The sequence below is a fragment of the Capra hircus genome, chromosome 6, assembly GCF_001704415.2.
Source record: "Capra hircus breed San Clemente chromosome 6, ASM170441v1, whole genome shotgun sequence".
Lineage (NCBI taxonomy): Eukaryota > Metazoa > Chordata > Mammalia > Artiodactyla > Bovidae > Capra > Capra hircus.
In genome coordinates, this window is record NC_030813.1 from 103,217,701 (window position 1) to 103,233,162 (window position 15,462).

Below are 15,462 nucleotides of genomic sequence, written 5' to 3' on the forward strand. Positions count from 1 at the left end.
CTCCTGGAGCCTCCGCCCACACTGGTCCAGAGAAGCTGAGTGACTGGCCCAAGGGAGTCTCCACATGGATTAAAGGCAGAGTTGAGCGTGGAATCCAGGCTCCCTGGCAGCCAGTTCTGCACTTGCCTGCAGTGTCAGGGCATGTTCCTTCTTCCTCGTTCACTTACAATGCACCTACTCCACACCCAGCCCTGTCCTCAGCGCGTCATCACATGCATCATCTTAATTATAGGAGGCAGACTGAGGATTTACAAGGAGAAGCAATGGTTTATCATAAGAAGTCTTGTAACTGAATAATTGCCTTCTGTGGTGGCTCAGTGGTAAAGAATCCACCTGCCAATGCAGGAGACGTGAGTTCAATCGAGTCAGGAAGATCCCCTGGAGTAGGAAATGGCAACCCACTCCAGTATTCTCGCCTGGAAAATTCCATGGACAGAGGAGCCTGATGGGCTACAGTCCATGGGACCACAGAGAGTTGGTCATGACCAAATGACTAAGCACACACTACCCTAGGAGGTAAGGTGTGGTGGTGATGGTTTCCCTGGTGGCTCAATCAATAAAGAATCTGCCTGCAGTGCAAGAGAAGGGTCAGTCCCTAGGTCGGGAAGATCCCCTGAAGAAGGAAATGGCAGCCCACTCCAGTCTTCTTTCCTGGGAAATCCCATGGACAGAAAACAGGGGTAAGGTATACCATTGTCATTTTGAACTTGGGGAAACTGAAGCACAGAGAGGTCTAGAAACTTGCACATGCAGCTAGCGAGCAGAGAGAGCCTGGATTCAGCCCCAGGTTGTCAGGTTGTTCTCACCCCATTCTTCTCTGTCTCCCAAGTCACAGCATATTGCCTATTGTAGATGCTGGAGCTCAATTCTGTTGCTGTCCTCAGCTGGCCGCCCTCTGCCTGGCCCTGAGCAAGAGGCTTCTCCTTGCTGAGCCCCTGTTTACTCATCTACAGGAGGGGGGCATCTCACCCACAGGTGGAGAGGCTACAACAGACACATGTGATGCCATCTGCTCAGAGCCAGGCCACAGGGCATCTCAGGTGGGCACGGGTACCAAGTTGGTATAGACTGAAGTCTGGGGTGTAAATGATTTTGCCTGCACTAGAATGAGTGAAAATGGTCAGCCAATGTTTGCGGCCTGAAAAGAAGGCCTTCTCTTGTGGCTGGGGGCAGGAGGAGAAGGGCACCTATGGAGCAGGGCAGTGAAAGGGGGAACCCAACCCCATTTTAGGAAGTTCACTCTGGCTGAGGTTGGGGGGCTGATCAGGGGCAGGGAGCCCCCCTGAGGCAGAGGCAGCCTGGGCTGAGGGCCAGAGCAGGGAGACCTCCAAATGGAGGAGCCAGGACATGGAGGCAGGCTGGAGGTGATGAAGGAAGGAGTGGAGCAGGGGGTTCCGAAGCTGCCCTGATTCCTGGCTCAGCATTTCAGGGCTGGAGCTGCTACAACAGGGACCTGCAGGGAAGGAAGCGGTCTGGAATGGATGTCGAGGAAGATGTCTATGATCCCGGCATAATGCCCATGTCTTTATTTCCCAGCTTCCAGGAAGCAACCTGGGTGTCTGAGTTTCCTATAGATGGCATAACTTTTCACACATCATTTGGTTCAAAACAATAAAAATCTATTGGCTCACAGTTTCAGAGGTCTGGAGTTTGCAAAATTAAGGTGTTGTCAGGGCTGTGTTCCTCCGAGGGCTTCTGGGGAGGGTCCTTCCGTGCTTCTCCCAGCTCCTGTGGCCCCAGGCATTGCTCCAGCGTCTGCCTCTGAGATGGCCTTCTCCTCTGGGTGTGTCTGCTTCTCCTTCTGTGCCTCTTATAAGGAAAGTGAAAGTGAAATCGCTCAGTCGTGTCCGACTCTTTGCGACCCCATGGACTGTAGCCTACCAGGCTCCTCCCTCCATGGGATTCTCCAGGCAAGAGTACTGGAGTGGGTTGCCATTTCCTTCTCCAGGGGATCTTCCCAACCCAGGGATCGAACCCTCGTCTCCTGCATTCCAGGCAGACACTTTAACCTCTGAGCCACCAGGGAAGTCCTCTTATAAGGAACTTGTGATCAGATTTAGGGCCCACCCAGGTAATCTAGGAAGACCCCCCCACACACATTTTGAGATCTTGAACTTGATCATGTGCACAAAACCCCTTTTCTAAGTAAGTTTACATTCACAGTCTCTGGGGCTTAGGACATGGATATGTATTGGTGCGGTGGGGAACCATTCAACTTCCTGCACTGGAGAAAATTACCTTGCACTCAGCCAAAGGGTGGAGACCAGAACTAGTCCACCTCTGCCCTTCTCTCCGCGTGACCTGCTCCTCTCTCCACCTACCTGTGTCTGACAAACTTCCCTTGTAGGGAAAAATCATTCGTAGCTGCCAAAGTGTGATTGAAAGTGAAACAAAAGCCATCAGACACTTGGAGTACAATTAAATGGAAAAACAGAACATGAATAATTCATCCAGCTTTGTCAGGGGGAGGGGGGCTCGTAAATGAGTCTAATTATACATCTTCCCAAGAGAGGTCAGTCCTGCTATGGAAGAAGCACCGCCTACACATGGGATTCTTGCAGCTGATTCCAAAACGGGGCTGAGGGCAGCACTTTGGGGGTTAATCCTCAAAAAGAAATGGTGTTCCAGGGTCATACTCAACCCCTCATTTTGCAAATAGGGGAAAACAAGGTTTACGGATGGGAATGATTTTTGCATATGGAACTGAACATTCCAGAGAGAGCTAAGACCAGACACCTGGCCCAAGACCCCCGGCTTCCAACCCAACACTGGTCTTGCCAACGTCGAGGCCACCGCATATGGTCGAGTGTCTCAAAGTCCACAGGCATGTGGCCACTCAGGTGGGAGTCCCAGAGGAGTGTTTGCAGTGTCTGTTTGGGACGTTAATTACAGAGATACAGAGGCCTCCCCAGGGCTTCCCAGGTGGCACAGTGGTAAAGAATCCATCTGCAGTGCAGGAGACAAGAGATGCAGGTTCAATCCCTGGGCTGGGAAGATCCCCTGGAGGAGGAAAACGGCAGACCACTCCAGTATTCCTGCCTGGAGAATCCCATGGACAGAGGAGCCTGGTGGGCTACAGTCCATGGGGTCACAGAGTCAGACACGACTGAGTGACTAAGCATACACACAGAGGCTTCTCCCCAACTACTTCCCACAGATTTAGCAGGGACAGACATACTCAGTCATTCACCCCGCACACACCCAGTGGCCAGCAAGGAGCTGGACACCCATAGGGAGAGCCTTGTCCTCGAGCAGAGCCAGGTGATGGTGGACCCGACTGGATGGCCACGCCCTGAAGGACACTGTGCTGTCCGAGGTGGCAGGGATGGCTGTGGCCCCTAGGATTCAGAGGCACAGGTTGGCCGTGACCGTGTTCTTGTCTTCCTCCACCAGCATCACGTGGAAATGGGTCCTATGCTTCATATCATCTTTCCCAGGCACCGACTGCATCCAGGTCTTGTTTGAAACAACAAGAGATTCCCGGAGTGACGCATGAGTCGTAAGAGCTGTGGTTCATGGCTGCTGGTGGGACCCAGGCATCAGGGACTCCGCCCCTTCAGCCCACAGGGCCCCGGTCCATGTGGGTTCCCCCTCAGCTGGCTCTAGGTAGCTCCGGTTCAGGCATGTTCACTGTAGAGCCTGCACACCTGATCAAGCCCTGTGGACTCAAGCCATCATGAGTGTCTTCAGAAGGCTGGCCAAAGCTGAACATGGTTGTCATGAGGCTGTCAGAAGCGCTGTTAGAGAGAGGTAGGTCATGGGAAACAAAGCAGGGAGCAGGGACTCTGTGATCAAGCAAAAGGCCACACTCCTTTGCTTGGCCTTGGCCCCTGTGTGAGTCTGGGGCCAGGATCTGGGAACCTGGGAGAGGAGACTTCAACATACCACACTCCCTTCTCTCTGGCCACCAGCTTCCACGGCCTCCCAGGTTAGAAAGTGGTTCATAAACTTTCTCCACGGAAGTTCTCCAGAGACTTCAGACATATCTCTGCTCCCTCTCTGTTGAGCTCAGTTCTAGAACATTTAGGACATCTGGAAAGGAGAGAGAATTTGGATGCTGATTCAATCAATGGGGTCATGTGACCCTGAATTAACAATCAGAAAGTCTCAGAAATGACAGCAGCCCCCTCACGCTACGAGTCCACCGCAGGTCACCTGAGGGTCACAGCATGTGCTAGCTCCCAGAGCTTCGGCCTGGAAGTGATATGTGTCACTTGTCACCTCTGTCCTCCATTCATTGACGAAAGCAACAAGTCATGATGACCTGAGTTCCCTCGGGTGGAGGGACAGCTCTCCCTGGGGTGCTCAGAGGACCACCTGCAAGGCAAGCATCTTCACTTCCGAGGAGGGTGTAACCCTGGGAAACACGGTGAAAACCTGTGTCCCTTGACAGCTGACACAACCTGCATGCCCTGAGGACTGCATTTGTTTCTCCCAGCCCCTCTCTGGCTTTTTTGTCCTGGGTCCTGCAGGAGAATCTGCTCCGTTTACAGAACATTTGACAGGTGCTATACTGATGTGCATGACATTTCGTAAACAACAGCACTTTTTCTCCAGACACCACTTGAAGTTCAAGAGGGAATTAAAGCAGTCATGAGGAGGCACAGTCCCGTGGAAAGTCGTCAGTGGGTGCTCAGACCCGTAAGGACAGGGCTGCAGGTTGATGTTGATGGAATTCGCATCCTAGATGTCTTGGCTCTTTTTCTCTGTGAAACTTTAGTCTCACTTTTTCACGATTTAACCTCTGCTTCTTATTAAACCAGAAACCACAGTTTCCTGGGAAACCAGTTCAGGAACTGACAGCTGCCTCCTTTTTTCCCTCTGTTTTGATGTGATTCTAAGTTTCTGGTTAATGGTGTGCTTCTAGCAGGCAAAATTTGAGCGTTTGCACATAGACCCTCCTTGGTGCCTCTGATTGCAACAGATTCAACCATCTTTTCTGATGTTTTATAAACTCTGCTGTTTATAGAAGTCAGAAAATACCTCTTTCTTACTGAGAGAGGAAGCAGCCTGGGGCAGGTGAAAGAGACAGGGCTGAGAGCAGATGAATCTCAGAGTTTCAGTTGGTATTTTCCAGATAATAAAAATAATAAGAGCAACTGACAATGCATCAGGCAGTTGTCAAGGGCTTTGCCTCTTCTCATTTTCACAGCAAATCTATGATGTTAGAACTGTTAGCCCATTTTACAGATGAGGAAACTGAGGCATCAGGAGCTGAGAAACTCACCCAGGATCACGCAGCCAGGAGGTGGCAGAGCTGGAATTCTGTGAATCCAGAGCCCACATGCAAAGAAGAGGGAGGAGGGGGCTTTTCAGAGGGCTTTTCGGAAGGGGCTGCAGAGCTCCCACAGGGCTAGGGAGAACAGAGACCAAGGGTTTCACTGTCTGAGAGGAAAGTGCCTTCAGGGCACAGTAACTTATAGATCTGAAGCAGGAGAGATAAAGAGGGGCCTGGGTATGCTAGGCCTTGGATGCTACGTCCAGGGGTTCCAATTCACTGTTGTAGGCAGTGGGGGATGGACAGGAATCCAGCCTCACCACTTACTGCTGAGTCGCCATGGACTGGTTGTTTACTCTGTCTGGGCTCCAGCATATCATACCTGGCTCCAGAAGTATCAGCCAAGGATACTTCCTTTTCAAGCAACAAAATTCTTGGTCCTAAACAGAAAATGCTAGTTTCACTTCCTTACAGCCCTTCACAGGTAAGCAGGGCCAGGCTATCTCTCTGTGAGCCAAACAAAGGCACCCTAGCCCAAGAGTTAGGCAGAGGGGGCCACACAGGGCTCCCTGAGGCAGGCCATTGTGTATGCCTATAATAACAAAGCAATGACCAACCTAGAGAGCATATTAAAAAGCAGAGACATTACTTTGCTGACAAAGCTCCGTACAGTCAAAGCTATGGTTTTCCAGTAGTCATGTATGAATGTGAGAGCTGGACCATAAAAAGGCTGACTGCCGAAGAATTGATGGTTTTAAACTGTGGTGTTAGAGAAGACTCTTGAGAGTCCCTTGGGCTGCAAGGAAACCCAACCAGTCAATCCTAAAGGAAATCAGTCCTAAATATTCATTGGAAAGACTGATGCTGAAACTTAAGCTCCAGTACTTTGGCTACCTGATGCGAAGAGCTGACTCACTGGAAAAGACCCTGATGCTGGGAAAGACTGAAGGCAGGAGGAGAAGGGGACGACAGAGGATGAGATGGCTGGATGGCATCACCAACTCAATGGACATGAGTTTGAGCAAGCTCCAGGAGATGCTGAAGGACAGGGAAGCCTGGCGTGCTGCAGTCCAGGGGTCACAAAGAGTTGGACACGACTGAGCGACTGAACAATGAAACAGAATATGGATTTATTTATTGGCTCACATATTTAACCACCCAGGGGTCAAGGCTGCAGGTAGATCCTGATCTAGGATTCTAAAGACACTGCAGATCTCTCTTTCCATCCACTCTGTCTCTGGGGCTGTCTGCCCCACCCCCAGGCTTGGTTTCCCCTTGTCATGGCAGCAGACACAGTTCTTTCCTGTCCACACCACCCAGCCCTGCAGAGATGACAGCTGCATCCAGCATTCCCCGTATTCGAGTCTGGAGTCCTCTACTGGCACACCTTGTGCCTTATGCTCATCCTTCATGGTGACGTGAGTGGGAATGGAAGACGCAGGTCAGAGCTGAAAATCCAGGAGGGCAGAGAACCTCCTCCCCAGGGCAGAGTCTTGATGTTGTGGGCTGAAGGGCCTGGGTCTGGGAGCGTCCACTCAGATCAGACACAATGCCCAGAGTGATGCGAGAGAACTGAAGTTCTTCACCTATAGTGTCCATGGCCCTGCGCTCAATAAAGGCTCCTGGCCTTCTGATTGGCAACTGGAAGAGGAGGGGCAGAAGGGAGACACCTCACGGGTTGCCCTGTGTGGAGGCTGGGCAGCTGATGGGCACCGGCTGGAGAGACAGTGCCAGTCAGGAAGGAGACAGAGGTCCCGCCTTATGGGGACAGTGGATGGGCACCCACAAGGGGTGTTGGACAGGCAGGTCTGCAGCCTGGGGACTCTCTGGGGTCAGCTGTTTGTCCAGGAGTCTCGGTAATGGGGAGACAGCTCAGACTCGGGGTTAGCAGATGTGCCCAGGGGAGGTGGGGAAGGCAGAGCCACGAGGACACCCTCCCTTTGCAGCCCCTTCCTTGACCCAGCCGCCCAGACATCGTGGACATCAAACCAGCTAACATGGAGGACCTCACGGAGGTGATCACTGCGTCTGAGTTCCACCCGCATCACTGCAACCTCTTCGTCTACAGCAGCAGCAAGGGCTCCCTGCGCCTCTGTGACATGCGTGCAGCCGCCCTGTGTGACAAGCACTCCAAATGTAAGTGCGCATGCCCGCCAGCACCCCAGCCGGGCATGGATGTGGGCGGGGCCTCCTGGTGTGGGTGGGCGGGGCATGGAGGTGTTCTTTTTTTTTTTTTTTTTTTTTTTTTTACTTTACAATACTGTATTGGTTTTGCCATACATTGACATGAATCCGCCACAGGTGTACATGAGTTCCCAACCCTGAACCCCCCTCCCACCACCCTCCCCATATCTCTCTGGGTCATCCCAGTGCACCAGCCCCAAGCATCTTGTATCCTGTATCGAACCTAGACTGGCGATTCGTTTCTTACATGATAGTATACATGTTTCAATGCCATTCTCCCAAATCATCCCACCCTCTCCCTCTCCCATGTGTCGAAAAGCCTGTTCTATACATCTGTGTCTCTTTTGCTGTCTCACATACAGCGTTATCGTTACCATCTTTCTAAATTCCAAAGATCTGTGTTAGTATACTGTATTAGTGTTTTTCTTTCTGGCTTACTTCACTCTGTATAATCGGCTCCAGTTTCATCCACCTCATCAGAACTGATTCAAATGTATTCTTTTTAATGGCTGAGTAATGTGGGCGGGGCCTCCTGTGTGTGGGTGGGCGGGGCATGGAGGTGTTCTGAATGGGCTAGGGGGGCGCGGGGGGGACGGGGAGTGGGGTGGATTCAGTGCCTCTTTAGTACTGCTAGCAGGAGATACCCAGTCCTGCCACCCACCGCCCCCACCCTAAGTCCCAGCAGAGATGAGGGCCAGGGAGTGAGCTGGGCACTGGAAGTCAAAGAGGGACCACACCCAACTGTCACCTCCTCCAGGAAGCCTTCCTTGATCCCTACATTGGGCCAGCTCCCTCTTCTGCTTTCTGCTCACGACTACACACTGTGCAGAACTTTCTGTGCTGTTCTACCTCCCCCAGCAGGCTCGGTCACTTCATACTGGAACCCCCCAGAGAGCAGCCTCGGGGTTGCCACAGAGGTGTCAGGGGATTCAGGGATGGATGAGGTGCAAGGGAACTTCATATGATAACCAACCACCACAGAACAGCTCACACTGGACACTGAGCCGGGTGCCCAGCCACACTGTCTGCTGGCATTAGCTCGTCTTGTCACATGAGCTGTCCCGAGGCCCTGCACAGTAGGTGAAATGGGCTCCAGAGATGGGCCCAAGGTCACTCACACTGAAACAGTGGCAGGGTGGGGCTTGAACCTGGGGCCCTGGGATACCCTGACTGGTGCACCTCACCCCCGGTCTGGGCTGCTTGGTGCTGGATTGAGGTGGCAGCTGTCCACCAGCGCGGTGCTCCCCAGAGGCACCTGAAGGCAGAGGACCAGCCCATGACGTCCTCCCTGGATGACCTTGCAGGAGCAGCAGTGGGGGCGGAAGCAGACGTGGACCCAGTCGGGAGGGCCGGGAATCTAGTTCATCTCTGGATCCATCCCAGTGCCTCCAGCAGGATTGGAAATATTGAATGAACGAACGAACAATGCATGAATGGTGACCAGCTGGCCACTGCAGGGCTCTATCGATGTCTCGGTGAAGGAGGCAGAGGGCTGTTGGGAGGGACAGGGTTATTCTCTTCCCCTGGGGGCTGGTTTCCCTGGGCAGCCAGAGAGGACAGTGCTGCCCCAGCTCCCAGGGACTCAGACTCGGGACTCACTGTAGCTGCCAGCTCCTCCTCCCTCCTTGGCCAAGTTCTGTCCCCTCGTCTCACCCCGTCACCCTTCTCTGGGTTCATCCACATTGCACACACTCTCCCAGCCTTCCTTACATTCACAGCTGGGTGGGATGTCCACTGTCTGGGTCTGTACTTAGCACTGGAGCCACTGACCCCCATCCACAAACCCCAGGGCTCCTCCAGCGGAGCTCATGCATGGTCCTGGGAAAGCCCCCTCCCTGGGTACCGCACCTTCTAGGGGCTGAGCTGTTGGCACGCAGGATGGGGAGGGCAGATCTCCTTCTCTGGGTGGAGCCGGGGCCACCAGGACAGTCGGTGTCACACGGTGAGCTGCCATGCTCCAGACACTGTCCCTGGGGTGCAGCAGGAACCAATGGACCGACAATAAACTCCTACCCAGGCGATCTGATGCCGAGAGGCAGTGAGTGGTAGAAACAGCCGCCAGGAAAGCAGCGCGCAGGGAGGGTCATGTGAGTGGCACTGCTAGAGGCAGTTACAGTGGAACAGTCTGAGGCCCTGAGCCGGTGCACCATGCAGAATCTTCTAGAAGGACACAGCAGGGTCAAAGGCTTTGAGATGCAAAGGCACCTGTGTGGCCGGATGCTGCCGTCTGTGTAATAGAATATTGTTCAGACATTTAAAAAACTGACTTAGGAGGGGTTTAATGACATGGGGAAATGATTATGTTGGAAGATTCTATGGGGGCGAAAAGCAGGATAATGACTACTTCACCAAAAGAATGGAAACAGAAAATCATGGAAAGAAATACGCCCAGAAATTGTTTCTGAATGTGGGTTCAGGAATTTAGGGAGAATAGGGATGATTTTGTGCCCCCCACGCTGCTTGAACGATGGTCTCTGTGGGCTGGACGTGGGAGTCAGAGAGCCTCTTGGCTTCTGGAACTGTATCAGCTGGTTCCCTGGGATCTGAACAAGCAGCCGCCCACCAAGACAGCCATCAGTCATCCGTTTCCTGAGCCCAGGCACACACAGATTCTGGGCACGTCGTTGTCACACGCCTGGTGGTGTAGATTTGCATGTGACTCAGCCCGCAAAGTCAAGTGCAAGAGCTGTAACTTTATTTCAGTGACTCAGCTCCATTGAATTTCTCACCCCCTTCTCTGGGGGCTGCAGTGAGCATTCATTAGGGCCACGGAGGATTCTGCATCTTCAGCAGGTTCTGGAAGGCTTTGACAGGGCCAAGGTATGAAGGGAGGGACATGGCACCTCCTGATCCCCAGGGGGCTTTTTCAGTGCCTGGTGACACTGAGGGCAGGAAATTTCCTTCCTGAGGACGTTTTTGTATGGATACAAAAATTCTGCTTTAGGCATAAATGATCAGAGATGAAGTTGGCCTTTAATTTTCTTTGCCTACAATCTTTGTCCAGTTTTATTAAGAGGATTGTTCTCTTATAAAATGAGCTGGCTGCCTTGTCTCTACTTTTCCCTAGAACAGTTAGTATAATATATCTTCTCCTTGAAGTCTTAGTAAAACTCACATATAGATCCTTTTTGATTATTGGTTTATATGGGTTTTCTAAGGGAATTAATTTTGTATTAAAATGCATTTTTCTAGAATTTTCTTTTCATTCTCAAACTTAATATTCTGCACAGAAACTTTCTCATTAATGCCAGTGACAGGATTGTTCACCAGGCTCTGCAAAATACTTTGCAGCTTCTGTTTTCCTTTCTTCGTCTCATTTGCCACAAGTCATGAGTAGGGGAAATACCTGCCCTCCTGTCTGCGTTCTCCAGATGGCGTTTGTTCTTAGTTCTCCTGAGAAATTAAGCAAGCAGACAATTGCCAATTAGGCTGCTATTTTTAATCAAAACAAATGGCTGTTATTGGAGCCAGATCTTGTTTTAAAGAGACTTGGAGGCTAGGACCTGTTCTTTATATCTCACTTCTACCCATTTAGTTACTACTCAGAACTCAGGGGATGGCTGATAGTGATATCCCAGAGATGAATGGTCCAGGCATCATTTTTCCAATGGGTAAGTCTGTGATTTTCTGTTCACTGAAGGAAGGGCATCCCAGATCACAAGTGGATCACATGTTGACCTCTGTCCTTGGGCAGATGAGGAAACCGAGGCTCAGAGAAACAGTGGCTTCCCCAGGCCCCTCCCCATCATCAGGGGCAGAGCCAAGGGGCATAGGCTGCTCCCCAACCCACAGATTCCTGTCCTCCAAAGCAGCAGAAAGCTGGGTCTTTTGTCTGCTAGTCGTAATGGCAGTGTAACCATGGAAACAACTGTGCTTGAATCCTCAAAATAGACAGACACTTCTGCTTTTCACAGCACAGAGTCTGCCAAAAGGAAGGGCCGTGCCAAGAGACATGAAGATTCCCTAGAATAGGTGGGAATGATAGTCGCTACCCCTGGTGGGCCCCCTACTCCGTGCCAGCCCCATGCTGGGTGAAGCAGGAACCACAGATGACGTTGGTCCAGGGCTTGCTACACACCAGGTGCTGCTCAAAGTTTACATCTCATCAAGTCCTGAGAGCTGTGCTATGATGCAAGTCCTCGATTATTCATTTTATAGATGAGGAAACCGAGTGTATTGTTTTCCCATGGCTGCTGTAACGAATTGCCATGAACTCAGTGGCTTAAAACAGCATGAATGTATTCTTTGACAGTTCTAGAGGGCAGAGGTCCAAAATTCAGTGTTGTCAGGCCTGCATTCCTTCCAGAGGCTTCAGGGAAGAATCGGTCTCTATCTTTTCCAGCTTCTAGAGGTCACCTGTGATCCTTGGCTTGTTGCCTCTTCTGTCTTCAAATACATCACTCCAACCCCTGCTTCCATGCTGTTGTCTCTTCTTCTGCCTTTGACTGTCCTCCTTTCCTCATGATTACCAGTGGGCTGGCCCACCCAAGAGAGTCCAGGATAATCTCTGCAGCTCCAGATCCTAAACTTGCATATGCAAAGCCTTCTGTCATGTTAGGTAACACACGCACAGGTCCCAGGGATGAGGATGTGGCCATCTTTGGGAGCTGTTATTGTTTATCACACAGAGGCCCAGAGAGGTTAGGACATCCCCCTCAGGTCACACAGCTAAGCAGAGCCTATTAGAGGCTCCAGAAGTCTCATGCCTATCCACCTGTGCTCTTTATCACTTGCTCTTCACAGCATCCTTGAGAACAAAGAATACTCATGGGAGTTAGGGGTGAACCAGGTTCATTTAAAGGAGCTGGATGGGGTAGATTCTCAGAACTCACCCCTGCTAATGGATCTGGGGTGGAAAGACCAGACCCAGCCCTCTCTCTGCTGGGGAGGCTCCTGATGTCTGGGGATGAGTCAGGGCAGAGCCCCCAGCTGAGGGCACAGCCAGTGCAAAGGCCCTGCAGCTGAATCCCGAGGCCCATGTGGCAGGAGCAGAGTCAGGCAAGGTGGGGGGTGAGGTCAGAAGTGCATGGAGAGGAGAATCCACGTGACGAGGGCTTTACAGACCTTGGTGGGTGCTCTGGGTTTACTCTGAAAGCACAGGAAACCACGGGGCGCTTTGGCCTGGCTGTGTTTTAACAGGATCCATGGCCCACCCCCTTGCTAATCCTGGAGCCCAAGGTGGGACTTGCCTGGACACACGTGTTCATCTTTCAAGTGGATGTTCTCGTAACGTCAGAGCAGAAGAGGGACCCGTTGCTAGGGCAGCAGGAGCATGGACCAGGCAGGACCCATCTGTTCCTTCAGGCCGATCTCGGCTCTCCACCTCCGCAGCCCTGCAGCCCCACCTCTGTCCGTCCATGTTTCTTTCCAGGGTCTCGCTGCCCTGCACCATTGTCCCTGAGCATGTGGCTCAAGCCAGGGCCATTCTTCCATCAGCCCTGAACCTCCCTTCCTCCCAGTCCCACTTGGTCAGTTCTGCCTGCTCAGTTAACCCCCCACCTCCCCATCCGTGCCCAGAGAAGACCATCCACAGGCTGACAAGAGCTCACAGCCCCACAGGGTAACCAGGTTATCCTCACTGATGCCATACAAGAGGGCACCCCTGGGCTGTGCAGGCAACAGGGAGGAGCATTTGATTTCTTTGGCGAACAGCTGGACAAGCTGCACAGAGAACAGGATATTTGAGTTGGGGTTCTGAAGGGTTTATAGGAGTTGGTAGGAAAGACAGGTAGGAAAGAAAAAAGGAGCAAAAACAATGGGAAAAACAACTCTTTTACTGAGCAGCTACTCAAGCACCTCACTGAGCCAGGTGCTTCCAGGTGTTACCTCTGGAGGTCTCACCATGCTTGCCCCCCAGGTGAGGAAACTTGGGCTCAGAGAGGTTAAGGGGCTTGCCTGAAGTCACACAGAGCTTGGCCACTCTGCTGCCTAGTATATGGCAGGGCAAGGGCTAGGATAAGGCGAGTGAGATGCCTAAGTCGTGCCATGGAAGGAGACATTCATTTCAGGCGACCCCAAGAGTGAGCTGTTCAATGTGGTGCCTGCCCTCGGGTTCTGCTTGCCTCACCCTATTCAAGGTCCTGGGACCCTGGTGGGAAAGGGGGTCCGCATGTGGCTGCAGGAGGGGAATTTGGGTTTATGAGACTGGAGCAGCAGGGCCCAATTAGGAAGGAGCTTTGTCGGCTACATGTGGGAGCTTGCACCTTGGACCTATGGGCACTGGGAGCCACAGAGGGCTTTAAGCAGAAGGACACATCGGAGTTGTGTATGAGGCCGGCCCCCACCTCAGGTTTCACTTCCCTTTTCTTGCATCCCAGGTGCTTCAGAACCTCCCCAGGGTCCCTTTCTTCACTCAGGCGAGCGTGACAGGCAGGGGGTGCCTCACACCTCTCCAATGTGTGACAGCAGCGACACCCAGAGGGGAGGGCGTGTTTGTCAGGGAACCAGCTAGGGCCACAGGAGCCTTCATTATGCAACATTAGTTTTTAAAAAAGGATGAGACATGGGTATCTGCTGTTCCAGAGCCTCTCAACTTTAAAATAATCAGGGCAGGGGAGAGAAGGTGTGATGGAGCCCGCCACGCTCTGGGGATGCACTTCTTTAAACTCTTGTTGGCGATAATTACTGTAAAATGCCCTCAGTGATTCTGTCAATCAGAAGGGAGATCCCCTTGTCTCTTATTAATGCTCTGGGGACGTTCAGGCTGTGGGGGTAGGGGTGGCGATTGATACAGAAGATTCTGCAGTCTTTCAACAACAACAACAACAAAAATAGTTGTATTGAAAATTTCAACCCTATTGGTGCTCTGTAGTGACGTAAATGGGAAGGAAATCCAAAAAAGAGGGGCTATATGTGTACGTATAGCTGATTCACCTTGCAGTACGGTAGAAACTCACACAGCATTGAAAAGCAACTGTACTCCAATAAGAATAAATTTTGAAAACACATTAAAATAACAGCAACAAAACAATGTCATAGAAATGTTTGAAAAGAAAGCTGAGAGCTTATCTGTATAACTTTTCTCAGGCTTGTTAATACCCCTTCCCACTAATCTTTTTCAGTTCTGGTGCTTTTGTGCTTAAAACAAACCATCAGAAATGCCCACGGACAGCCAGAATTGAGGTTGCCGTGGGCTGTTGGGAGCTTCTGTTTTCAACTATGGATTCGATCATCCTCTCAGCCTTTGACTTTTGTGGCTCCATGCTCCTTAAAGCTGGCAGAAGACACAGCCATGGCCCTGTGACATCCCATATGGATGCTCCTCTGTGATTCTGGCCCCCGTAGGTCACCAAACTCCCACAAGGCGTGGGAGCTCTGGGAGGTGAGAGTGCAGTGAGCTGGACCAGACCTCGTGGTTTGGGTGGAGGCCAGAGGGAACCAGTGAGGCAGGCAAGGGGTACAAAGTCGGGGGGCAAGAGACAGACCCCACTTTATGCTTTTTATATTTTAAAAAAAATTTTTATTTTACTTTTAATTGGAGGGTAATGATAGTTACTTTACAATATTGTAATGGTTCCTGTCATACATCAATGTGAACGAGCCGCAGGCATACATACACTTCCTCCTCTTAAACCTCCCTCTCACCTCCCTCCTGACCCCACCCCTCTAGGTTGCACCAGGGCACTGGATTTGGGTTCCTGGCATCACACAGCAAACTTCCGCCGGCTATCTGTTTTACATATGGTAGCGTGCATGCTAAGTTGCCTCAGTCACATCTGACTCTTTGAAGCCCTATGCACCATAGCCTGCCAGGCTCCTCTGCCCAAGGGATTCTCCAGGCAAGAATACTGGAGTGGGTTGCCATTTCCTCCTCCAGGGGGTCTTCTTGACCCAGGGATCGAACCTGGGTCTCTTTATGTCTCCTGCATTGGCAGATGGGTTCTTTACCACTAGCACCACCTGGGAAGCCCAATGGCTATGTTTCAATAGTACTATCCATGCTTTTATATCTTACCTTCTGTCTGACCCCTCACAGCAGAGATGCTGATTCAATCGAGAGAGAATTCCTGCCACATACCTGGGGAAGTACAGGGCACCACCCTGAGAGAGTGGTCCCTGCT

At 51.6% G+C, this 15,462-nt stretch overlaps 1 protein-coding gene across 2 annotated transcripts in view; it reads left to right on the top strand.

Annotated features, from left to right (window-relative positions):
* Positions 1 to 15,462, top strand: part of PPP2R2C (protein phosphatase 2 regulatory subunit Bgamma) — a 164,851-nt gene that overhangs the window by 127,856 nt on the left and 21,533 nt on the right. For both annotated transcript variants that reach the window (XM_013964782.2, XM_018049709.1), the window contains exon 6: positions 7,190 to 7,354. In XM_013964782.2, the coding sequence (XP_013820236.2) occupies positions 7,190 to 7,354 (165 nt within the window). The remainder of the gene's footprint in view (positions 1 to 7,189; positions 7,355 to 15,462) is intronic.